This window comes from Anser cygnoides, chromosome 2, assembly GCF_040182565.1.
Source record: "Anser cygnoides isolate HZ-2024a breed goose chromosome 2, Taihu_goose_T2T_genome, whole genome shotgun sequence".
Taxonomy (NCBI): Eukaryota; Metazoa; Chordata; class Aves; order Anseriformes; family Anatidae; genus Anser; species Anser cygnoides.
This window is the reverse complement of record NC_089874.1, coordinates 110,434,883-110,460,697: the sequence shown is the minus strand read 5'-3', so window position 1 is coordinate 110,460,697 and position 25,815 is coordinate 110,434,883. Positions and strand designations below refer to the sequence as shown.

General features: G+C 36.4%; 1 protein-coding gene across 2 annotated transcripts in view; it reads right to left on the bottom strand.

The window, feature by feature from the left end:
• LAMA1 (laminin subunit alpha 1) overlaps positions 1-25,815 on the bottom strand; it is a 107,316-nt gene that overhangs the window by 14,194 nt on the left and 67,307 nt on the right. The window contains exons 30-53 of one of the 2 annotated variants that reach the window (XR_010829615.1): positions 24,995-25,116; positions 23,628-23,714; positions 23,174-23,367; positions 22,202-22,344; positions 19,315-19,413; positions 18,261-18,372; positions 17,936-18,098; positions 15,397-15,607; positions 15,038-15,154; positions 14,782-14,945; positions 13,551-13,689; positions 12,263-12,356; positions 10,309-10,425; positions 8,179-8,361; positions 7,715-7,869; positions 7,151-7,294; positions 6,202-6,335; positions 5,765-5,915; positions 5,103-5,227; positions 4,040-4,190; positions 2,725-2,869; positions 1,943-2,084; positions 725-839; positions 352-526 (exon numbers count right to left, since the gene is read on the bottom strand). Coding sequence is in view for 1 of the 2 variants with exons in the window: in XM_048077079.2 (XP_047933036.2) it covers positions 356-526; positions 725-839; positions 1,943-2,084; positions 2,725-2,869; positions 4,040-4,190; positions 5,103-5,227; positions 5,765-5,915; positions 6,202-6,335; positions 7,151-7,294; positions 7,715-7,869; positions 8,179-8,361; positions 10,309-10,425; positions 12,263-12,356; positions 13,551-13,689; positions 14,782-14,945; positions 15,038-15,154; positions 15,397-15,607; positions 17,936-18,098; positions 18,261-18,372; positions 19,315-19,413; positions 22,202-22,344; positions 23,174-23,367; positions 23,628-23,714; positions 24,995-25,116 (3,378 nt within the window). In the remaining variant the exon portion in view is untranslated. The remainder of the gene's footprint in view (positions 1-351; positions 527-724; positions 840-1,942; positions 2,085-2,724; positions 2,870-4,039; positions 4,191-5,102; positions 5,228-5,764; positions 5,916-6,201; positions 6,336-7,150; positions 7,295-7,714; positions 7,870-8,178; positions 8,362-10,308; positions 10,426-12,262; positions 12,357-13,550; positions 13,690-14,781; positions 14,946-15,037; positions 15,155-15,396; positions 15,608-17,935; positions 18,099-18,260; positions 18,373-19,314; positions 19,414-22,201; positions 22,345-23,173; positions 23,368-23,627; positions 23,715-24,994; positions 25,117-25,815) is intronic. The other variant, XM_048077079.2, reaches the window with a different exon arrangement.

Sequence of the window (25,815 nt, the reverse complement as noted above, 5' to 3'; positions counted from 1 at the left end):
CTGTCCACGTCCCTTTGGATGGCATCCCTTCCTCCTGTCGTATCATCTGCACCACTCAGCTTGGAGTCATCTGCAAACTTGCCGAGGGTGCACTCGATCCCACTGTCTTTGTCATTAAAGATAAAGATCTTAAACAGCGCTGGTCCCAAGACAGACTCCTGAGGAACACCACTCAACACCGGCATAGAGCTGTTGACTGTAACTCTCTGTATGCAGCCATACAGCCATCAGAAATATCTGATCAGATATTTATTTCTCATCTTTTGCAAATTACATTCATATAAATTTGACTTGATATTTTAAAATACAAATGGCAAAAACAAAACCAAAAAATATCTTTGTTTTCAGTACTTGCCAAATGCGCTTGTCTGCGTTGTCGCTTCTCCGTTCTCCTGCTGAGTCCAGCAAGGATGATGCCATTGCTGTTCTTTGTAGCAAAAGTTGCCATCAGTTCTGATTCTGGACTTAAAGACTTAGGTTCCAACTCAATATATCCATTGTTCAAGATGTTCACAGTACGAATAGGCTATTTTATGAGGAAGAGAAATAATTACTGGCTTTGTCCTGTTGTAGACCCCAGTGAGAAAAAGTAATTTCACACATAGATTAGTTAGCATAGAATTTTTCAAGATCAGCCCATTTCAACTCACTATATTCTTTCACAAACATTATTATTCATTGTTCAATAATAAGTATCAGATCACAAAACCTAAGGGTCTCCTACCTCCAATACACAGCCTTTTCTTACTCCATATGAATTTCTAAGCAAGTCAAAGGTTGAACGGGATATTTCCAGATTCTTGATGCATCCCACATATGTTCTACTATTCAGACCTTTCCTGAAAGACAAAACAAGGCTTTTTTTCCAAGAAGTAGTAGTCGGAATCTCCTGGAAGAAAATATTAAGCTCTTTTCAATATGAAAAAGAGAGGACTTGGTTTAAAGAATGCAGTCAGGTCAGTGTTAGCAAAAATGGGGGTAATTTGGATTTTACCCTTAACAGATATCACTTCTGAAAGAGCCAGATAGCACTGTACCCAAATAGAAATATGTAAGTGTGTGGTGCTGTGTTCACAGGTCAGGCCATTTACCAAAACTTTCACCTGAATCTTCAGCTGAAATGTGATGGCGCTTGTGTGAGAGGGTAACCATAGCTCTATACTACCAAACAATTCTTTTTCATTTCATAAGTCTGGAGGATGCCTAAGTCAGAGAAATCTAAGACTGTCCTGCCATAATCTCTTCTAGGCTGCTATGCCATTTAAAATTAGCAAGACTACATCAGAGACAAATACTGCCCTGGAATTTAACCTCATTGTTGAGAGCAAGGAGACAGTTTAATTAGTTTTTTTTTTAAGTCATATTTATCCTTTCAAAGTGAATCCACTGGAACAACTGTGGCTTTACAAGTTCAGCAGGGATGTACAATACAGAAAGTCAAAACTAGAGACCTGCATAAAATATATATTTGTAATGTTTTTTGTTGATCTGTTTACATTTAGTTCTCCTCCGTTCGAAGTTCAAAATTGAATTAGAAAAATTCCTTTCTGAAGTAGAACTTTTATCCCAAAAGTGCAGTGTTGACCATAAATGCCAGCTGGAAAGCATGAGGCTCACAGATCAGAGGAGCATCACCGCAGGCAAAGCTTGCTGCAGCAGGACACAAAGAGCAGGCGGCTGCTGTGGCAGCTGCTGCTGTGGAAATCTCCCACAGAGGGGAAAAACAGAAGGTTGTCCGTGATCTGAACTGCAGTATCAGATGTAGTAGCAAAAAGCACCATATTAAGAGTTAAAGGTGAAAGACAGGTAATTCTGCAGTATATATGACCATAAGCAAGATGTCAGACTTCACTGACTTCCACTAATTTCAGTGGAATATCAGTTTAATGTCTTCCTCTCTGCTTATTCTTAGCAAAGGGGGAGAAGTTGGACCACACTTCACCTCACAGCCCTTGATCTCGGCAGCCCACCAATGAAAATTGGGTCCTTATCAGAGCGGTTCAGGTCTGAGGCAACCCCAGGAGATTCTCCTTGCTTGGTTTCTTTATAATTAAGGTTATATGCATCCATAACTGCCAGCATTCCTGCAAAGAAAAGAGAGTAAAGATCTAGAGGAGGACACTAATAGATTCTTCTATTTTGGCAATCTTGTTTCTAGTAAAGGAAAATGTATGCTTTTAGTCAAACACGTATAGACAATCTTCTATTTCTAGAGTCATTTATTGTACTTCCAGCTGTTCTTTTAATCTCATTCATTCTTCTCTGTCAAAACCAAATCTGGAGAAGTCTACAGCAAAATACATATATGAGAATATGTTATAACTATTAACACACAGCACTTGTAATGGATTACTTCCATCGTAATGCATTATGTCCCAGGCCCCGAAAACTCTGTTGTATAATTTACTAAGAAAATGCCCAACAGAAAATGTGCGCCCTAATATACAGGATTGGAAAAAGATCCCTCATTGTTTAAGGACTATTGATATGTTTTCTGGCAGCTTCTGCACTACCTGCTCTTGATAAGATGTGCCAAATTAAGAATCAGATTTGCATTGTATTTCTGCTGCCTTATTTTAGCAAGGTAATATAGGAATGGCTGCTAAAGAATTAGGAAAAATCTGGAAGCGTCCAGATTTGGTTGCAGTGATATTCCCCTTTGGGTGTCTTCAGTATCTCTGTTTGTAAATGTGCAGACACCTGGTTTTTCAGCCTGAAGCCTACCTTGTTTCTTGTTCCGACTGAATGAAATTTTATACCATGTTCCATTATTGTAACGATTTTCTGTTGTAAGAGCAAGAGGTCCTGAACCTAGATCAACAGTCAGTCTCACTTTGCCATCAACAAGCTCAAGGGACAAGAAATCTCTCTGGGAGAAAAGGAACAGAAAAAATATATAAATTAGTGGAAATAAAATCTTCCAAAAGGATGCATACTTGGCAGGTTTAGCCTACTGTGTGAAAAAGGGTTAATATCTCTTGTACCCAGGCTATTTGTTAGGCAGAAAACACTTATCTTTGCTATATTTAGGAAAATTAAATTCTTTGTTCCTCATCAGGATGTCTCTCCTTTGTTTTGTTGTTGTTCTTATTTAAATGAATCAGCAACCTTGATTACTCAGCAGACATAAGTTTAAACAACAAATGTCACGTTTGGTTTCTTATATTTTGATTGAGAGCAATTTGATTTGACTGTTATCATAAAGATCAAACAATACAGTGTTCTTTCTGCAAGATGGAAAAAGCTTCTACTCATCCATTCAGACCAGCAGAAGCAAAGAGTCTTTCTGTATCATATTGAAAGTGCCCCCCTCTACATTGTAAAATTTAAGTCACATATCATTGTGTAATGTTTTCAGGCAGTGAGTACATAAATCAAATGAATTATGTAGTGCCTCTAGAACAATTTGCATCTAAACAAAGCTTTGTTCTCCTTCAGGGAAAGAAAATCATCATCAAAGTATGTGGTAAACTGCATGACGTGACCACGAAGGTCTGGAGATGGGTCTAGGTTATGCTGCTCTTGGAGGCTAAATTTTATTTAATTTATTTCAGTTTACTGAATTCAAATCTCATGGTTTTAATTCAATATTTCTGTTCAATAATATATTCTCTTCTCCTCCTGCAAGCTCAATTCCAAAAGATTTTACATCCTGTCAAGATTCCTCCAACAGAGGAAAAAAACTAAAACAAGCAACAAAAAAAACCTACCACTATCTCCCATCGCCCCTACTGCTTCTTGTTCTTGCCTTTAGTTAAATAATAATTAATTTTGCTCTCAGAATTAAAGTGCTGGATAATTCTTTTCATTGCTTAATTCTGGCCTTAGTATATGCGAATATTTGCTCTAAAGAGTGATCTATAAGGTTCTTGTCTTTACTCCTTTGACTCACGGTATCAATCACAGGCAATAATCTATACAAAGATAATAACTTGTTTTAATATAGATAAATTGAAATACAACATAGGAGAAAGCGAGGAATTATCAAGCGATCTAAACACAATTTTTGATAGCTTAAGAATACAATCCATTTTCTTACAGTGCCATTTGAAGTAAGATACAGAAGAAGCCCATTAGGTGAAAAGGTGCTGAAAAATATTATTATCTGAGTCACTGTTGAGCGAAGAGCCTTCTCCACAACTGAGTATCCACTGCCATCAAAATGGAATGAAGTGTCTTCATCCTGTGGGCTATAGAAGTTGAAAAGAGAGCTAAAATGTTAACTGAAGATTTGTGTTTTCCCAGTCATTTTTATATAAAATATAAGAAAATTTAGATCAGTTGGTGCAGGCCCTAGGCAGTATGATTAGAAAGTGTAGAAAGAAACTTGAATTTTGATGTTATGAATAACTAAAGGATTCCAGCCAAAGGCCACTTTCATTATAGAATCTCACAATGCATAATTTAGCCTCAGGGAAGGATATATACAAGATAAAATAATTGCTACAACATACACCCTCTTACTTTAAACTTGTCATACATTTATCAAAATGCTTTGCCTAATGGCATTTACAATAAATGTTCTATTAGCCTCTTTTTCTGTAATATAAGATTTCTTTTAAAATCTCATCCAATCAAGCAGCACCCTCTGCTGTTTCTACATGAAATGTTCTGCAAAAGAGAAAACAGTTAACCAACTTTCTTTTCCATTCCTTAAACATAAAAACAGCGCAGTCTGCAATACCCTTTCTCTTTGTCACACACAGGAATGGGTAGCAAGCACAGTGGCTACAGTTTTGCTACAGACTTTTTAATAAGAGTGCTTTACACTGATTTTGATCCTTGGAAAGAATAAATGTATCTTGCTACAAATTACTGAAAGGCAAACATTCCAAAATACTTTGATTTACTGGCAGTCCCCACTTTCAGTGCACAAAACAGATCACAGCCATAGAACTGTATTGAAAAAATAAGTATTAATAAGTGATAAAATTATGTACAGTTAAATTATTTGACACCATTAGCACATTCAGATTAACATATTCAGAATTGTAAGTTAATGATCAATGAAGCAATTTGTCTGAGTTTGTTAATTTTAGCTGCAACAGAAATATATATTCTACATGACTCTAAATCTATTTCAAAAGAGTAAGACAAAATACCTTCCAAAACACCCATTGCACTTGCCCTCTCTTTCCATGTAGTTCCAAAGACCGATAGATTTGCCATTCAGGGATGCTTCTCCCATGCACCCTTTAAAATGCGTCACCTTAACAGCAGGTGATTTCTGTAAGTGAAGAAATACTTTATGAATACAATTAATGTTAAGTATTCTGAAAATTATACAGCCAAATTATTGTTTATTTTCCTTGAACTCTAAATTTGTTAGATATAAGTCATAATAAAAGAACGTGGTTTAGCATAACTATTAACAATTACCATTTAAATCATAATAGATTAGATTTGCAGCAAGTAAAAAAGTGGAATAACTATGTCCTTGACATACTTACATTTCTCATTGCATGAACAAAGGCAATCTAAAAGAAGCCATGGAAGAACAAACCAAAAAAGGAGTTCAATGTGTAATATCTATGCATCATACACGCACACAGAGCCTGTCCTGGTGAATAATTTATGCAGAATTTTCCAGGCAAAACTAAATTCAGAATACTAAAGAACTTCCTTACAGCATCTTTGCTTTAGGTTCACAGTACCTGGCATTTCTTGATGAAACAAACAATTCATGCAATTATTGCTAAATCAAAGGTGTATCTCAAACGTCATAAAAATAACATATAACAGAATACTGATTTCAGAACTGAACCTTGATTTGCCCCCCAAGTCCTCCAATAAACATCAGTGTTGATTTGTTAACATCTAGTATGCTGGCTGTCCCAGGAGAGGTTGCAGATTTAGACGAAGACTTCTGATTGGAGTTCACTTCCTCTATGCTGAGTGCACCTGTTTTTCCAAACCTGCCAATTCAAGATAATAATAAATAGTTTTAGAAATCACCAAGTTTAATCCACACATGCTATCAACTTCTCTCTTTAAGGTTAAAAAGCATCTTGTAACTGGAAAACTCAGCAGATGGTTTGTGTGCTTTATGATGAGTTCATTCACTAAGTAGACGGACGTTTCCGTAATACAGCAGTCACATTAAAAAAAAAAACAAAACAATCCTAATCTCAGTTTCCACTGAACTTATTTCTGATTGTCTTTTTAGACCTCCAGTAATTATGCCATTCACATTTTAATTACCTGGTTGCATGTATTCTGTGCCATTTGTTGTTGTCAATTTGAAGATCAGGGTATTCTACTCTTGTTGATCCAGAGCCCAAATCCCAAAGAAGAGCTACCTTACCACGTCGCATCTCCACTGCAAGGAAGTCTGTCTGAAAAACAGCAGTGGTTATTTTAATACTCCATATTGAACATGCTGCTTCCATTCTAATTTTAATTTTAACATATAGCATTGAGAAAATCTTTCCAGATTCATGCCCCCCACATCCTTGGAGTTTACTTTTAGTGAAATCAAGCCCAGTGAAAGAAAAACCGTTAATGAAACCAAAAACCTCAGCTTACAGACAAGCAGTTGAATCTTTTCTTTATAGATATGTAATGACATGATAGTGTTTACATGCACATGTATAAATATGCACTTCTTTCTGAGCATATGCAAAGTGACCTACCAGTCTGTGAAAAAGTATTATCACATGATAGTGTGCCGCAAGGAAATAACAGCATTTTTATTAGAATTAGAGAGGGAAGGAAGAGGAAGGCAATGTGACACTAAGCTGTCATGCTCTTTTACAACTGAGTGGATGCACTGTGCTCATGAGGGCCAAATTCAGTCCTTTCTCTGTGATAAGAGACAAAATGCTTGATGTACTTCAGCATGCTATATGAAAACATCACACAGAGTGTCACACTCTGTGAGGTTAATACAGAGAATGGGAAAAGGTGGAGATTCGTGACATGGCCAAGATGCAATGCTAACAAATCAAGTACTTTTATTCTCTGCCTTTGAGGACCTCCGTGGAATCAATCAAAGGCACAAAAATACTTCCACCCCTACTGACCACTTCTGTCTGCATGCAGCCACATTTGGGTTCTTAGTTTGAATTCAAGTAGGAAAAAAAAACATATATATGGCCATTTAAAGTATTTGATTAATATCACCTCCAGTGAATGTACATCAGAAACTTACCTTTCCATTACTACCCAGGTAGAAAAGGAGGTTATCTGGTTCAGTAGTTTTCACATTAAGGGTTAGGGTGTTGTAATTTGTAGATGAAATCTGGGGTTGGTAGGCACGAATACAATCTCTGTCTGCTGATACTGCAACTTTAATCTGTGGGGAAAAGAGGAAATGGAATCCAAACAAGCTTCAGTGTACACAACACATATTTCTGGAATATGTACTTAGCTTCTGACCAACCAATAAAAGCAATTCGTTGAGATACTTTCATGTGACTTAAGTATTGCTACTGGGGTTAGATCTTAGCAGTCTCCTAGGTACCACTTGAAAAAAGAGATTCCCAGATAGAGAAGAAAGAAATGTGTCATAATTCACTCATCCAGTTATGAAATTTGAAGCCAATAGATCAAACTATTCAAATACTTCAGAAAATAACAATAAATTTTTGGTCAAAAGCTCATATGCCAAAAAAGCCAATGTAATGATTTCGGAAAATAAAGACAGAGAAATTCTCAAAGAATCTGTGTTAAAAGTGAAAGTGAAGCCAGTTAAGTCTGCAGCAATGGTACTTACAGATGCTGCCTGCTTGCGGGCTTGGCTGATGAGCTCTTTAATTTCAGACAAATTTCTGCTGAGGTTCTCTTCTAGCATTTTGAGAGGTTTCAGCTTATTAAGTAGAAGACTTGCTTGTGCTTTGACCTCTTTAACTTGTTTTTCAGCTGTGATTGCTGGCAAAACATAAATGAAACGTTGAGGCAGGTTGAAAGAGAAATGCTAAAATATTTAATTGCTAAAATAGTTAACTGATTTCTGATCGTTTTGTTTCAGCAATGTTAAACATCAGTAAGGAATATGCGTACTTAAGGGCAACCCATGAGACTCCTCTAGAGGTCTTTTAAAAAGTTAGCCTGGTTTTATTGAACTGGGATGAAACTTTCAGTCCATCAGACTTATATTTAATGCCTATTAAACTTTAATATTAGTACTGCTTCTGCAAGCAGTGACATTTCTACAGAGTAATGAAGCAGCAAACTTACCAGCTTTTGATGAATCAGTTATAAGTTCACTAGTTTTCCTCAACGTGTCATTAACTCGGGACAATGTAGACGAAGTATTCAGGAGCTTTTGATTGAAGTCCCCAAAGTGGCTTAAACCCACCACGGTGCTGGTGTTTGCAGACACAGCTAGCTCTTTCACCTCAAGCACGTATTTCCTTGTATCTAAAAGACAGTGGCAGTTCACAGACTAAAAAATAAAATCACAGCTTTCATAAATACTTGAGAGTAATAAATGCCCGGCCTGTTTCATGACAACACAGTTATAGCCATAATCAAAACATTAGAAATGCTGTCAGTTACATTCATTTTAAACTAAGAGTTATATTTTCATCTCTTTGTTTATATCAGTTTGTAAGGGGAGCTCCAAACCAAGACCTATTGATACCTAATTTTGCATAGCCGTTGAATGCCCTGTGGCTTACAGAGTGAGAACTTTACCTTCTGTGAAACTGGAGGGCCAGAGGTAGGCTGGTGCAAACTCCTCTTGCCCAGTCAGTAAGGTGGAAAATGGCCATGGCCCTGAACTAAAAACATGGTAAATGCTCCCATACTGGTGATATAGATATGGATATAGCTATAGATGTAAATGTCTGTTCATACACATATATGTACAAATATAATAATATATTACTCAAATATATATACATAATAGAATATATTAGCAATTTCAGTTAAGACTAGTCACTTTAGATTTTCAAGTCTTTTGATTAAAAGATTAATTAAACTAAGTTTTGAATTCTGGGGGAAAAAATGTTGTTGTTTTTGTTTGTTTGTTTGTGACCAGCTCTGAAAACAATGTAGACACAGAATGATGTGATGGCAAACTTCATTCTGTCTATTCCAACAGGGAGGTTACCTGAATACATCAAGCTTCCTGCTTTTAAGTTCCCTGAATGAGTGCTGGCACCCCAAGTCACTAGTCTGAAACTCACTTTTTGCATCCTGCAGAAAGCTGGCAAGGCAGAAGGCCTATTACACCCATTGTTTTTGGATATGAGCACTTATAAAGTCAGCATACTGCTCCAACTCTCAGCCTGCCCCTTACAGTCCCTGTGCCAGGAATACTGGGAAGATGCTGCAACTGGCACAAAAGGCCCGATTTAGGTCTGCAGGGATCCTTCCTCATTACCACTACCCTAGGCAGAGGGCAATACCATCATTAATCTCTGTCCAGATAAAAAAAACAGAAAACTTCAAGAAATAAAACAACAAATTAAAATCCAACAACATTAAGCTATGAGTTAAGGAGGGCTGTTCTGTAATTTTAATGATGCTTTCATTTTTAATGTGTAGCTTTATGTCAGATAGCATCCTGCAATTAATGTCCAGTGTAACTTTGTCACTAATATCACCCTTTAGTGTGAGTTAAGAGCCTGAGCAATAAAAAGGGTATTTTAAAGCTCTGGACTTAGTGTTCTAATCTGGAGATACAGTAAAACCCAACAACCCATGCAGGAGGCCTTTAGGAGTGTTCATTTACCTTAAAAAAAATACAAAAGAAAAAATTAAAGTTGGTAAAATATTTCAGACCCTCCTCTTCGCAACATGAAAGACATTTTCTTTACTAGCTTCAGTGAAGCTCTAGGTCTTCTCTTTATCCAAAATAATGACTTCTTTTTAAAGGGATTTTTTGGTTTTGTTTTGGAAAAACACCAAAAGAACATTTCATCGGCTAACTGAAGTCAGCAGTTACAACTAGAAAACATTTAGATGTACATGATAAGACTCGTTGCACAGTAGAAATGATTTTGAAGCAAGCTATCAAAAGAAAGCAAAACATCACAGTTTCACATATAGTTTCTCTCCATGTGGGATCAAATATTCTAGGACTTCATTCTCTTCTCATACTAGTGTAATTCCATTGCTTTCAGATCCCCTCCTGATTTACAGCAGTTTGAAATGGGAATCAGACTACAGACCCCGTATCATAACCAAGTTATGTTTTATGGTTACTAAAAATGGCAAATATTCCTTGTAAGGCAGGAAGCTAAATGAGTCTCCAGTCTAGTTTGTTGCTATGTTTTTCCCATCAGATGATGAACAGGATTTTATTATGATTGTACTAGACCGTTCTGTAATAAGAAGAATATCAATACCGATTTCACTTACCATTAGGCAATGCTTTTAGCGTCAACAGGGAATCATTAAGCTGGTTGACAATTTTAATAGCACTTTCCTGAATCTTTTCTACCTTTTTGTTCAACCCATTCAATTCAAATACAAGGCCTGTTGGAAGAAATATTTGTGATTTTTCTGTGCGTAAACAAATACCATACAGTCCACACAAAACCTACATACAAGGATAATAAGCATTTGGTTATTTAATCAAATAAAACTTTGTTTTCTTCAACAGAAAGAGTGCTTTAAAAACATTAACCTAAAATTAATGCAGTATGTCCAGATAAACACCTGTGGGCACTGTTCCATGCAAAGCCATCCTTTTTGGACATCTCCATCAGACTGAAATGGTAGAAACAGTCAGGGAGAAAGCTATAAATTAAAATGATTCCAAGATGGCGAACCCTTATAATTTCTATTATGTTCTTGACTTTTTTGAAATATGACAGTAGCAATTGAAAGGAGGAGTAGTGTCTTTTTTGTGAGTTGTTTGCAGAATCTTTTCACTAATAATGAAAATATGTAGAACAGAATGAACAAAAAGGTGTGCATTCTGTCCACCTGAATACATAAAAAGTGTGTGTGTATATATATATATATTTAAAAGCCATTGATATTCAAAACAAAGACCATTTTACAGTTACTGTTTATCTCTGAAACATTCGTCTTCCGTCCAGTTTTGTCCACAACTTCCCATAGGGCTAGATGCTGCTCCTAAACAAAGTCTCAGTGTTCAAAACGGTTTTGAACTTCTGTGCTGGTTTCAGTTAGGACAGAGTTAATTTTCCTCCTAGTAGCTGGTAGGGTGCTATGTTTTGGATTAGGATGAGAAGAGCGCTGATAACATGCTGATGTTTTAATTGTTGCAGAGCAGTGCTTACACCAGGCCAAGGACTTTTCGGCTTCTCGCTCTGTCCTGCCAGCGAGCAGGCTGGGGGTGCAGCAGGAGCTGGGAGGGGACAGAGCCAGGACAGCTGACCCAAACTGGCCAAAGGGGTATTCCATACCATCTGACGTCATGCTAAACAATATATAGGGGTGGCTGGCCGGGGTGGGGGGCCGGCTGCTCGGGGATAGGCTGGGCATCGGTCAACGGGTGGTGAGCAATTGCATTGTGCATCACTTGTTTCATACACATTATTATTATTAATACTATTATTATTATTATTATTATTATTATTATTATTATTATTATTATTATTATTATTTTCCTGTCTTAATAAACTGTCTTTATCTCAACTCACCGGCTTCACTTTCCCGTTTCTCTCCCCCATCCCAGAGAGGGAGGGGGGAGGGTGAGTGAACAGCTGTGTGGTGTTTAGCTGCCGGCCGGGTTAAACCACAACAACTTCCATGGTGCAAACTAAAAAGCTTTGGTGATCTTTGTGGAGTAATAACAAACTAAAAGGATTTCGGAATTTATAGCAGGACACTGAGCCAAAAGGCACTTTTTTTTACAAACAGACAGAAAAAAAATCAGCTGGTTATTGTATTTCAACTGTGTAGAAGGACCAAGAAAAAATTATTATTTAGATATATCGTCCTACATACTTGTACGTAATCCATGATCTATTAAATCAAATTGGATGAATGCATTTCTTCAAGAATTACATTTGTCCTTCATCTACTGCACAGTCCCTAATGACTTAATTCATAGCATTCGGAAAAACAGTGATTTAAAGAAAGCATTACTTGGAGAGAAATGAGATATATTAAAGGTCAGCTTTTTAAGTGTTTACTTAACTACATTCTTACCAAAAAAGTAAAACAATACTTGAGTCCTGAACACAAAATTAATCTCAATTGTATAAAAATGCATGTATGTTCATATGCAATATTGTAACTTACTTTATGCTCATTTAAAAACATAAAATAAAATAAATCCATCATAAGCAGGATATGGAAAAAGAAATAGAAGCAGAAATGTGAAATCTAAAGAACTGACCATTACTTTTTTTCTTCAGATTTTTTGCTTCATTTTGAAATTTGGAGCTAAGCAGTAGAGCTTGTTTTCCAAGAAGACTGAGAGACTCCTCTGGCTAAAGAAGAAAGAAAAATAACAGAAATCAGTTGTCAGAAGTCCAGCTGAAAACATTTAAGTATCTTTGGATGTCTACTGCAAGTTACTGAACATTCTCACTATTTAGGTGACATTCTATTTATTATTTTATAAAGCATAAATAAACATAATTCAAGTTGTAACCTTTTGTCCATGAGTGTGACAATCTCTGTGAGTCACTTAAAGAAAAAAAAGACTGAAACAAAACCTATCAAATTCTAGTTTGAACAGTGCTACTGGATTCACTGTTGCCTTTTGGAACATCAGTAATTTTAGTTCCAGTTCTAAAAATTTTCAACACTGAGCCCTTTTAAGTGAAATATTTGAAAATAAAAGTCTTCAAAGTATTCTTTTAACCCATTTCTCCATCTGTAAAATCTGGAAAAGTACCTTCAAGGACTCATGTTGCATGAAATTTTAATAAGACAGAGCGATATAAAATAATATACAAGCACACAAAGCAATACCATTTTGATCCCTATCACACAAATGCATTATAACATATTTGTTTGCAGGAATAATGTGCATGACACATGCAAAATGTAGCTGATTCTTTCCTTGGGTTTACAATCATGAAACATGCAAAGAGATAAAAGGGGGGAAACAGAACAATACGAAAGTAATAGTAACTGGTTAGGTAACTAAACTGGTCGGGTCTTATTAATCTACTGTTTTAATATCAACCTGATACTTTTGCAAGGCAGAGGAATGGCAGATGAGACAAAAATATGAAGTGTCCTCAAATAGGCAAAATAGCCGTGTTTGGGAATATCTAGATAGAAGAGGAATAGGGATAGGTCAAACAAGAAGATGGCTAAATAACTCTGAAGGTGGAAGGGAGCACCAGAGGACTGGCAACTTAAGTCCTACAGGTATGCATGTCAGATGACTGATGATAAACACATAGAACCAAATCCAGTCCAGATAAATTTGCATTAGATGTAAAAATCAGAGTAAAAATGGTACTCTGGCAAAGAGGAAAGCAAGGTAAATAGAACATGAAATCTAGTATCATTACTGCCTTGGAGTGCAGATTCAGGATAGAGTACACACTAGCCAACAGAAAAGGCTGCCTCCATCAAGAAGACCCAGATTCCAGCAAGCGCAAGAAACATAAGAACCAATATTCCAAAATGGTAGGGAAGTTAATTAAGATACTAATATCGATACTTACCAAATCCAAGGGGCCATTCACAACTCTAGATGCATCATCTGCCAGACTCTCTGTTCTTTCAATCACACTTTTAACATTGGAGTGGGTGTAGACAGCAGCAGTTGCATTCAGAGTCACATTCCTTATTTTAGAGAGGCCACTAAACAAGAGATTAACAAATAATTCTCTTTTTATGAATCAAGCAAAATAAGCAACAAGTTCTACATCTTCAGTTACAACATGCGCATCTTTCTAGAACACATGATGTACTCTAAAAAAATGAACGTACCCAACAGTGACACAAGGGCTTTCATTACAGTTCATTATTTTGAACCAAAAAAAATCAGTTCCAAATCACCTGAAAACCTAAAGCAATTCATTTTATATTTTATTCCTTGTTGTTTATGGTGAGTTTTTCAATTTATAAAGCCACTTCGCCATAGACATTTTGCATGAAGAACAAACAAATCACATTGCCTAAACATAACATAACAGAAACGCATTCCTAGCTGGAGCTCAAAAGCAAAGCAAAATACAGAATCAAGGAGGAAATATGAACATCTGAAAGCTATTCCATATCAAATTCTGCTTTATTGGATTTGTCTGGCTGCAGCAAAATCAGCAGAGTCGCTCAGTGTTACTGAAAGCAAAGCCTTCTGTTCTTGAACTTAAAATGTGTGTCAATTTTCCAGTCTTATATGAGTTAATTTTTAAACACAAGTCTGCTGATTTTATAAGACAAAGCAGCAAGAGTCTTAGAAGTATTCCTGGGACAAAGTATTTCCATTGAAATAACTCAAATAACTTCCCAACTTGAAAATTCTAAGAGTGCATTTGAGTCCATTTGGGATTTCAACCCACTCATTTCTGCAAGATGCTTTGATAGCAACAATAATGCAGGCATAGCAAGAATAGCTTCTTGATGAGATTCAGTGATATATTGTCAAAGAAGTATTCATACACAGACCACAAGCTTTTCAAGTCATGCCATGATATATTCACTGGGCACTTAATAACTCACTCGTTACTGTGTAAGTCAGCCACATGAAATTCAAGTCTTGTCAACCCCCTCTGTAACGTTTAATAAAGACACTGTGCACTACCTTAAAGGTGAAAAGCAACTGAAATTAAATGGGGGCTAAAAACTGATTGCGTTCCCTTAGTGGATGAAGCTACTACTACCTATTTAAATTAAATCTGACAATATTGTAAATAAAGCCTCTCACGGTTTCATCTTTCTCAAGTTTGTTACCTCTCTAGTGCATCTGCAAGTCTTTGGAACTGGGCAGCATGATCCTCAGCTCTGTATACTAGGTCAAGCACTCCTCTCACGGACATCTGCATCACCAGCTCATCCACATGGTGTCGCAAGTTGGTACTCCATAGAACTAGCCCATCCTGGTGGACCTCTAGGTTCTGTACAACAAAATGGTTTCCTCTTTTTTTTTTTTTCAATAACAAAATCCACTTGATAGCGTCAAAAAGGATGTTAAAACTTAAGAACTTACAGAGGTAGAGTTCTTTACATCTTGGACAAGAGCAGCAGCAACATTCACTAGGATCTTTCCTTCTTTAATAAGCATGGTTGAGACTTCTTTACCTTCCTTTATATTCAGCTTTTTTTCCTATAGCATAAATCAATTGTTTTATAGTAGTCTGTACATTAAGCAGTGCAGGTAAGTTCATATATTATATAATCTTTTTGTTTGTTTGTTTTCAAACAAAGGTCTGGTTTGCTTTGAGTTTTTAAGATATTACATAGATTAACATGTTTAAATGTGTACAGTTTCATGAAAGTCAAAAAGCAACTTATAAACGCAATTTCACATTTGACATTTCTTGTGTAACACAGATTGTCCAGCCTTACATTTAATTCTCCCAGGTTGCTAGAGATAAGAGGAAACAAGCGATTGGTCTCATTGATGTTAGCCAGTGCCTCATTCACCATATCCTGGGCATCTTGCAGTCTGCTGTTGTGCTTTGATAAGAGCTGGCTTGCATTCTTTTTCAGCTCAGCAAGCTCTTGCTGGGGTCTAAGATACTCTTTTTGAACCCGGAGCAACAAATTTTCTGCAGCTCTGGTAAAGAGAGGAAGTAAAAAATAAATACACTGGAAAGGAGAGATTTAGGCATGGCTTTGTTGTGGACAAAAGGGGATATCCAAAATTAATGTAAATGCACCTTCTTACAATAGTCTGCAATTTTTCCTATAATAGTATGCATACGCACACTAGGTTAGTTACTTATCTTAGCACACAAAAAATGACTGTTTGGGGGAGAAGGAGAGGAATACAGTTCAACTTTCTATGTGGTGATTAGAGGAGAAAGGGGTTAGTATAAATGACATTTGCTTGGACTTATGTGGGATATCCCTCACATCAAAACCTCTGAGAAGCATCCATCTGGGACTTTTATGTGTCTTAATTGTAGTAATTGATATTGTGAATGTAGGATCAAATCATCAATTATGAGCAATGACACTGGAAAGAAGCAACTAGCCAGAACTGAAAGATACATATGCAAGAGTCCTGAAAGTTTTAAATATCAAATAAAAATAAATGGCATCATTAGAATGACTCTTGAAACAAGCCATCTCTGTACTTATCCTTTGAAAACAGTAAGAGATATTATCTGGGTAATACCAAATTTCCCCAGATTTAGACAGTTGTTAATCTCTTCAACTGGTTTATTTGGGAACATTTGCAGATCCATTTGAACACTGCCTAGTACTGAAGAAGTTGAACTGAAAATGATCCTGAAAGTCTATTCCTCTGTTTCTCTTTGTTTCTGCACATATGCTGCACACATTAACTCCTGTGAGTGACATTTTATTTTGACATTTACTTTGTCCCTTTTAATCTGTTTTCAAATCATATAGATCTTTAGCCAAAGTAGAAGCAGCGTAGTTTATATCATGATACATTCTATCTTTTATATCGAATAGCAGATGTGATTTTGCATTTATTTCTTAAAACTAGTAATTCAGAGTCCTCAAACTCAGAAGCTATAAACTTAAAAAGAGTTACAAGAATGAAAGTATTTTACAAGACAGTGGTGGCTTCTATTTCAATATATAGTAAAAAGGTTATATTCCAAATGGCTTGGAAACTCTGCCATACATGGCAAACGTGAGGAGACTTCAGTTATGAATGTTGCTTAACAGTATGTCGCCACGAGTTCAATCCACTATAAGCCATGTGGTAACTTCTGCATACCAAAAAATGCTTATTTAAATCAGTTTTGAATTTACAGCTGCACTGCATGATAAATTCTGCAGAGCCAACTCTCTAATAAATCTTATTAACTCTCTCCTTCATTCTGTCAAAGGACTTACCAGAGAACTTTCAGGAATTTCAACAGAGTATGTAATTGAAAAACTTAATTTACGAATGCCTTGTATAACAGCTCAAGCTGATGCTGAAAGTCAGAACATTCTCTTAATATGCTACAGGACATTGAGACATTTTACTAAGTGAAAAAAAAAAAAGCTATTTCAAGTTCCTAATAAATATAAGAATAAACAGTACATTCCCATGTCATTTTCATGTCCACTTAGCTGCTGTACAGGTTAATATTCAGTACAAAGAAATGCACAGGAGTTTGTCAAAAAAATCAGATTTCCTACCAGCAAAAGCATTCTGTTCTGCCTAATCTAAAGGATTTAATAAAGAAAAGTCAAATTTTCAGAAATATTCCTGGTCTAAACCTCTGTCGCTTAAAGCCAGTACTACTATTCTTACAGCGTCACTGGAAGCTAGCCTTGGGCAATATTTCATACTTTTGAAGTTGGAACAAAATTTATGCTGACTGTGGGAATAGCCAATGTTTTATATTGCCAAGTCTGGCAATAAACACCAATAAATAATGAATTCAAAAGCCATTTAGAAACAGTCTTTAATTGCAGGCAAATCAAGATAACAAATACAAATTCTAAACAGTGGCTTATAATGCTGAGGTTTGGTTTGACTTCATTTCATTTGCAAATCTAGTTGATACATATTCCACTGCTGATCTATTATCATGTCCTTCAGTAGATCTGACGACTCTTGGGCTTGCAACTGACTAACTGTTCTACCATGTCTCCCAGCCATAAGGAGATACGTATTAGGGCCAGGTCTGAATCAAACTCAGATCTGAATCAAACTGAAATCAGTGAGTCTTTCGCTTACTGCAATGCATCTTTGTATCGCATCCAAATGAACAGTCTTTGGCTATATTATATCCTGTGAGATGCAGAAATATCTTCAAATAATGCAACTCCAAATTCAGAGTTTGCATAGCTCCAGCAGGGCTACTTATCATAGCGCAGCCTATTATTATGGCACAAAATTTCTCCAGATCTCAAAGAAGCAGTATTGCATAGTACAGACATATGCGAAACAAAGTTTCCAGTAGAATAGGCTTACTTCAGGAGACTTGTAGCATTGTAGTGCTGTTGACCAAAATCTTTCTTGCGCAATGCATCCAGCTGGGCAGAAATACCATCCTGAAGGCTCTGAGATGTAGCATTTGGCAGTGGGAGATCCAAGCCCAGTGTTTCATTTAGCGACATTGCAACTTCAGCAAGTACTAAATAACAGAATAAACGACTTAGTCATACCACTAGTAAAAGAGTATGTGAAACTCCTGCACAAATTGCAGCATTTCTGTGCAAATAAATAGTTCTTTAAAAAGTTACAAAAGAGATACCTTTGTAAATTGTGTAAAGAAATGGTGATATAAGCAGAATACCTTTGATGGCTGTATGTACCGTGTCAATAAACCCAATCAGTTCTTTACTTTTATTCCTGGTTTCTTGAGTCATTGTGTTAAGCTGCCAAGCTTTTTTCAAAATTCTAGATGACTGGAATAAAATCAGAGATAATCTTTGACAGTTCTGTTAAAACACTATCAATTTTAATAAAAATTGTTTACAGCTTTTACATTTTTTTCCCAATATTGAGAATACTTTCTGAGAAGAAACAGTATTTTTTTTAATAAGGCACACCTAGCTGAGTCAAAAAACTGACACTTCCATGCTTGCAGATGCCTGCAACTTAATTATTTTGAAAGTTCCAGCCTCTGATATCAGTGAAGAATTGTTTTATCAATTACTTTTTACCTACAATTTACATAATTACCAAAGCTATTTCTTTTAGCATAAGAGACACCACATACTTTTAAAGACAATCACTCTTAGCAACAACAACATTGCTAGTGCAAGCACCTAGTCATATTAGTCACGCATGCTCAGCGAACTATAGGTACACATGGTAATCAAATGAGAACTAAGGGAGAAAGGACTATTGACAATTTTCTATCTAAAGTTTTTCTGGTGTTAAAATGGAAAAAGTAACATAAATGTCGGGTTTTCAGCAGATTTGTTTCTCAGAAATTAAGGCCCTAAAACCGAACAACTTTTCCTCTCACTGGTTCTAGCATGTGGAGCTAATTTAAAATTATGTCACTGCTGAATATTTATAGCATTGTGTTTAAAATAATCAGAACGTTACTTAGCTTCAACAGAAACAGAAACAATATAAATCTCCTGTACAATATCATAAAACACTGTAGCCTGCTGAAGAATTCCACAGGTCAGGTAACTTCTTTCGCCAGAAAGACCACAGAATGGATAGAATTCTTTCAGTGAATTCTATCAATTTAAAAAAGTGTGTGTGTTTCTGTATATATATATATATATATATATATATATACGTCTAAGCAACACTCTGACATTTATATACAATGCTATGAAATCTAAAAAGATCTCTCCACAAAGGCTAAGAATAAAGACGCCAGCACCTACCTCTTCAGGCAACTGAGCAAAACCTCCCGATAAACTCAGAAGATTTTCTTTTGCTGTAGCTAATGAGTAAGTTGGATCTTCTCTAGAAACAACAGACCCCTATAAGAAACAACACACTGTAATTTAAAGACTTCATTCTGTGTCCAGAAAATTTATGGGATGAAAATAACTATGCACACTATTTAAGCTATTTTTATATTCTTTAAATGACTGATCTGCAAAACACTTGAGATGACAAAGTAGTTACATACGTAGAGTTGATGCAACAAAGCGTGTCATTTCTTTAGATAAGGAAACAAATTTCTAGATCCAGCTGTCTCACTTTCAATCAAGTAATAAGAGGGAAGCATAATGTTCTGCTTTCCTGATTCTCCATTTCACCACAGTCCAAGCTGTCCAAATAAGCTACTTTGAGAAGTTCAAAGGCCCATCAAATTAAATGTTTCCATCCAGTCCCACAGCTGCTACAGTTTCAGCAGCTTGTCAAAACAGCTGTATTTAGTGTACATCTGTGAGGATGGCCCTGGAGCTGTTTCAATGTCAAATCCAGTGCATGGCACTCAGAAGTTCAAGATTTTTGGCACTCCAATAACACAAGCAGCCCTGCCCTGTGGATCCTCTCATCAATAATAGTCTGTATATGACTTCAAGGCCACCTCAAAACTGCTCTATATGGCAATAAATATGCCATTGTACCCAATTTTATCATATTTGATACAGTCAAGGCCTGCAACAGAATAGCACTTCTCTACAGATGCAAAGCAATGTAAGGAATCTCTTACAAGGGCATGCCTGGGAAAAAGTTGGGTTTAGATTTCAGATCTTTCAGAGCCAACCATTATAAACATCACAACAAGTATCATTTTGCCCAACTTTTTAAAGGAATATGCAGGATTACCACACAGCCTTGTGTCAAATGGAAATTTCAGAGTCTCTTCCTCAGGGTGAGGAAAAAATAAGTGAAATAAATTGCAGTAGAAGCTGAAGTGCTTGAGGCTCCCGGGATAAGGCACGGCAATATTTTTTTTTAAAAGCTGAGTTTAGAAACCCAGAATTGGACAGCAAATATGCCCAGGCATGTCATGAGGAGTAAATCAGGAGGCTTTAACTAGAAAAATGGAATTACTGATGTCCTCAGATGGATTAGAGGTGCAGACACAATAAGGAGTAGACAGTCTGATAACTTTCTCATTACTGAAAAACCCACACCCAGAAAAGAAGGAATACAAGTCCCTAAGCAACCAGCCTGAGGCAAATATTCAATACAATGGAGGGGAGAGCCCTTCAGAGAATACCTGTAATTCACATAAATAAACCTAGGGATTTTCCAACTTCCAGGGAGAGTTACTTTCGTACAAGTCAAAAAGTAAAGGAAATATTTCACTAGCCAGAAGGATGGGAATACTTGCTTCCAAAACAGAAAAATTATGAGACTACCTACTTATCCTCAAGACTAAATCGCTCAAAGAACATTGTGGCTTTACATAAGTAGAATAAATAAAGTCACAAGAGATATAGTATCAGTTTTAGATCCCTTAAATAGTACACTTGCAACAGAGTGACAGCTGGTTTTGATTTGATTTTAATACAAAAAGGTATGTATTAAAGGAGAAATTTGAACTGCTTTTTTTGTTTGTTTTTACGTATGATTTGACTGTTTTATAACTGAAGTGCTAAATAGATGTTACATATTGATTAATGTTTATGCTCCCAGAAGATGATGCTCCTACACAAATAGAAAACAGAGAAAGCAAGTCAATTGCATCCTTAAAGTATTACAATAATTTGGTATGCTTATGACTTCATGGCATAAAGGAAAGGAAACATAACTGAAGTTTTGTAACTAAAACGTTAGCATCTAAAACTAGAGGATAAGCCTACCTCTGCTGACACACAAACGTTATTTAACCCAGCTTGTCTTCAGATGTTGTAATTATTAATATTTCAAGGCACGATGATCAGAATTCACCCTGCCTCATATTTTAAATAGATGAAATTTTAATTCAAACTCTTAATTTGCAGAACCTATCAGCACAAGAAGGCTTATACTATTCTGATTTTGTTGTGATAGAGTGGAATAGAAAGAGGCTATTTTTTCTTCTGTTTTAGAGCATCTCTTGCTAAAGTTACCACTCAGCAGATTCTTCTTGATAAATATGCTTATTTTAGTAGTCATGAAGAAGGGAATAATTCTGTTTACCTCTGGCTTTGTGCAGAGACCATATTTACCTACAATAACTGAACCTCTAAGACCACAAAATGTGGTATTCACGCTTTGTTTAAGGCAGCAGAAAACTGGGAGGAGAACTTGCAACAAGCAGTCTGAAAGTCTCCAACATAAATATATTCTGCCTGACTTTTGTCTCCTGATAGGAAAGCAAATGGCTGCATCCAAGGAGACCTGTGTAATGGGGAAGCAGTCTGTCAGACTCTTTCTTCCCCAGGAATCTGGGGGAACAGCCTTGGCAGCTCTTTAGCAAAGGGACCAAAAAGGGACCTGGCCAGATATTTATTTCATTGCTGAAAATTATGCTGCTGACTTTCAGTAAATCTGGGCCAATACTAAGGATCCACATAATCCAGGTGAAACATGTACATATAGCATATTCAACAATCATAAAGATGATTGAAAATTATATTCAGGCATTTATTTAAATGCTAATACAGCAAATGAAAATAAAGAAATACAGGAATCTAAAGGGCTTAAGATGTATTTCTATAACAAATGTGAAGGTCTTAATCTTCACTGTCTGTCACTTACAGACACACATATTAAAGCCATGAACTTCAGGAGGACTTCATTTAAACTTCTGGCACATGTGAGTGGCTGCAAGTTTTGCTTTAAAGGTGTGACTAAATATTTCTACTATGTGTGTGTTTGTATTACCTTCAGATGTTTTGTTGCATTCTCCAGCTCTGACAGTATCCCATAGGGCACACGGGCAATACCAGTGAGGTTCACTGAAAGTATGGCTTTGTTGAGATTATCCAAATTACTTAGCAAAACTCCTGTGCAGTTGTCATCACAAGCTAAAGAAACGATTTCAGAAAATGGAAGCAATATTAGTGTTAAAAAAAAAAAAAAAGCAACCAAATGCAGGTGTGATTTTTTTGTTGTTGTTGTTTACAGAGTATGTGCCTTTACTTTTTGTGTTAAAACTGATAGAATTCAATAATTTTGAATATATAGGTTTGTACTATTGCCCTTCCACACCTGCCCCAGAAGTGGACCTATTCCAAGCATACTCTCCTTACGTTAGCACACATTCAAGCCACATTGATCCTGCTGGCTACTGAGCTGCTTGTTATATTATGTGGGCATTGCATCTATTTAGCTGTATTGCTGTAAATACAGGGTGATGCCATTAACATTCACCAAACAGGTTCTAAAGACAGGGAATCCAAGCCCATAGTGCTGAAATTACATTTATACCCTGTTTCTTTTTCACTTGTATAAAGCAAAACCTGAGTTTTTCCAGTTCATTATTCCCAGTTCATTATAAAAGCAGATTACTGCACTTGCTGGATAATTCTGCTATCCATTGTCTCTTACAGAATTTAAATTTGTTTGTAGTACTACCTCAGCCAATTTAAGGATTAACTGCTTGTCTGGTATTATGGTTTGTACTGCAGTTTCCTCTGTGTTCACGAAATCACAGAATGGCTGAGGTCCGAAGGGGCCTCTACATGTTGTCGATTTAGTTTAACCCCCCTGCTTTACGGAGATACTAAACTCTTAATATTCCTTTTCTTTCATAGAAAGAATAGGACTTGACATAAAAACAGTCAGGGAATAATCATGTGCATGTATCACTGGAACAGACCAAGGCCCACTGAGAAAGTAAACACGTTCACCTACAAACACATTCTTCTTCCACAAGAAGATGCCTCGCTTCACACTCCTCACAGAGCTGCCCTGTGACTCCCTGCTTACAGAGGCACTTGCCAGTAGCACGATCACAGTTAACATGAACAGAGCCACTTGGATTGCATCGACACGGATGGCAGCTGCCTCCAGGCAGCTGAGGATCACCGTAATAGCCGAGGGAACACCTACAATGGGAGGAATGGGACACTGAACATCAAATGGGATCATCATAAAATCAGATGTTATATTTAAGTTTGAGTCACTGATAGATTTTTAATTAATAGTTTCCGAACAGTAACTAACAAGTCACTCTAAGTCCTTGAGCACATATTCATATGCCTATTTATAAACACTGAATGATCAATTCCAAGTATAAATACATCTTTTATTAATCAAAACTGCCCTTGAAGCTTGGGGACAAGTGGGAACAATGTGTACAACTCACTTTTCACAATATTGTCCTTCATATCCTGGGAGACAAGCATCACAGTGGTAATCTTGGACACCTTTTAGAACACAAGTGGGACTAAAACTGGAGGAAGGAAAAACAAATACCTGCTAGCACATAAATAAGAAAACATACAATGAGACTTTCAGCCACAGGTCAAATTTTGTAAGCAACAGCATCATTTGCTCAATATGATACAATGGGATAGAACGAGTGCTTTAAATTTAAAAGTTTGCTTTCCTGACACAAATCCATTACTGAATAATATGCTAAAACATCTAATGACCTTCAGTTTGAAAGATAAGACAATGAAAAACAGATGCTGCGTAAACAAATTGAAAGAGACCTTTCATGAGTCATTTAATACTAGAGACTTCTCCTACTTCACCCTCCCCAGAGCAGCAGAGAAGTTAGGCCTCTTGTGTGCCAGAATGGAGGCTGTCAGCTATGTCCTGTTCCAGTAGGAAAGTTGTGGTGACAATCATCACCTTAAGGATGCACTCAATTTCAAGTAAACCTTGTCTGTATGAGCCGTTTCCTACCTCTGTCTAGCCCTCTGCATGGCCACTGATAAGCACCCTGAGCATAGAGGAGGTTTCAGATTTTCTGTACTAATAGAGCCCTCTGCCAAAAATACTCCAAAGAAATCAGCATCTTGATTTATATACATTGTTTCATCACCATTTTACAGATGAGAAAATACAAGGGAGCTGAATAATACGGCTATAGTATTTATCACACTGACACTTGCATGAGAACATTAGAGTTGCCCCACTCATGCTCTGATTTAATTATCCCAAAGGAAAAGTACTTTTCAAGTTTCTAGATAAAAAGCACCCTCCACAATGTTTTGATTTTAAAAATAAGTTTACCTGTTCGTCTACCAAATAAACAGATGTGTACATTTAAAAAAAAAAAAAAAAGTACCTGTTTTTCCCCAGCAATCATTTCATGAAAAGTTTCTGAATTGACTGGAGATGGCCAAAATCTTCATAAGTACAGAAGCATTGTTTTCAGAATGATAAAAGGGAACTGCATTTGAAACTAAAATATGTCAGAGCAACTTACTCTCTCTGTTCTCTCTCACTGTCCTATGCAACTGATCTATTCTTAGAGAATAGAATGATATATCTATTAGTTAATCTTTTTATTTTAAAACTTCACAAAGTCATCACTAGATGTGAAAAACTCAGAATGCAAGTTCTATTTACTAAAATAGGTAGCTTTTAGATGACTAAAGATTAAGGACATGTAACAATAACAATCTCCTGTTGCCATAGAGCAGGGGGAGTGGGAGATAGGACGTACATCACAATGCATATAGAATGCTAAAATATACATTGGATTTAATAAGTTCTGGTTACCTAACAGGGTTGGCTCTGGGACAGGCACAAAGAGAGCAGTCGTTGACAGATCCAATTACTTTACCATAGTATCCTGGGGCGCAAGCACTGCAGTAATCACCAACTGTATTATCTCTGCAGTTCTGATACACAAAAGGAATTCAGACAGTTTAAAACAACAACAAACAACAAGAGGAATTTTATCTTCTCCCCAATCCATAAATGCCTAAGGTCTTTGACAATCGCCTCTAAATGCCACCACCCATTGGTCAGCATTTTCTGGGTAGAGGGACTTTTTATGCAAAAATAAGCAGAATGCTAGCATATTTTCCATTATGTGAATGCCCTAGCAGGCAGGCTGACCTAATATCTGTTCTGAACTTCCATTAAGGTTTATATATTTCTGCTTCTATTAATCCAATTCAGTCTAGGGAATCACAGTACAAAGCAAAAAATTCTCAAAAAAAAAAAAAAGCAAATGATGGAAAAATTAAATAGGATACCTGGACCAAAAAAGAAAAAAAAAATCAGTGTTTTAGCAAAAGCATTTGACGGCTATAAGCCAAACAACAATCACCGTTAGGATTCACAGACACTATACTTAATTTGAGTATTGATCAGTAGCCAGTGCTATTAATGTTAAAACACTAAATCAGTATTATAAACATAATTTAATTGACTAGTCTCCTAAGTGAATAAAATTCAGTTTCTTTCTTTCTTTTCTCCTTTTTTTCTATGATTCTTCTACTTGTGAGTGTATAGATTTAGAGGTTAGCTGAGTACAGTAAGCAGTAACAATGCGGTCTATTACTGTATGGGAGCAGAAGTCAGAGGTGAAAACC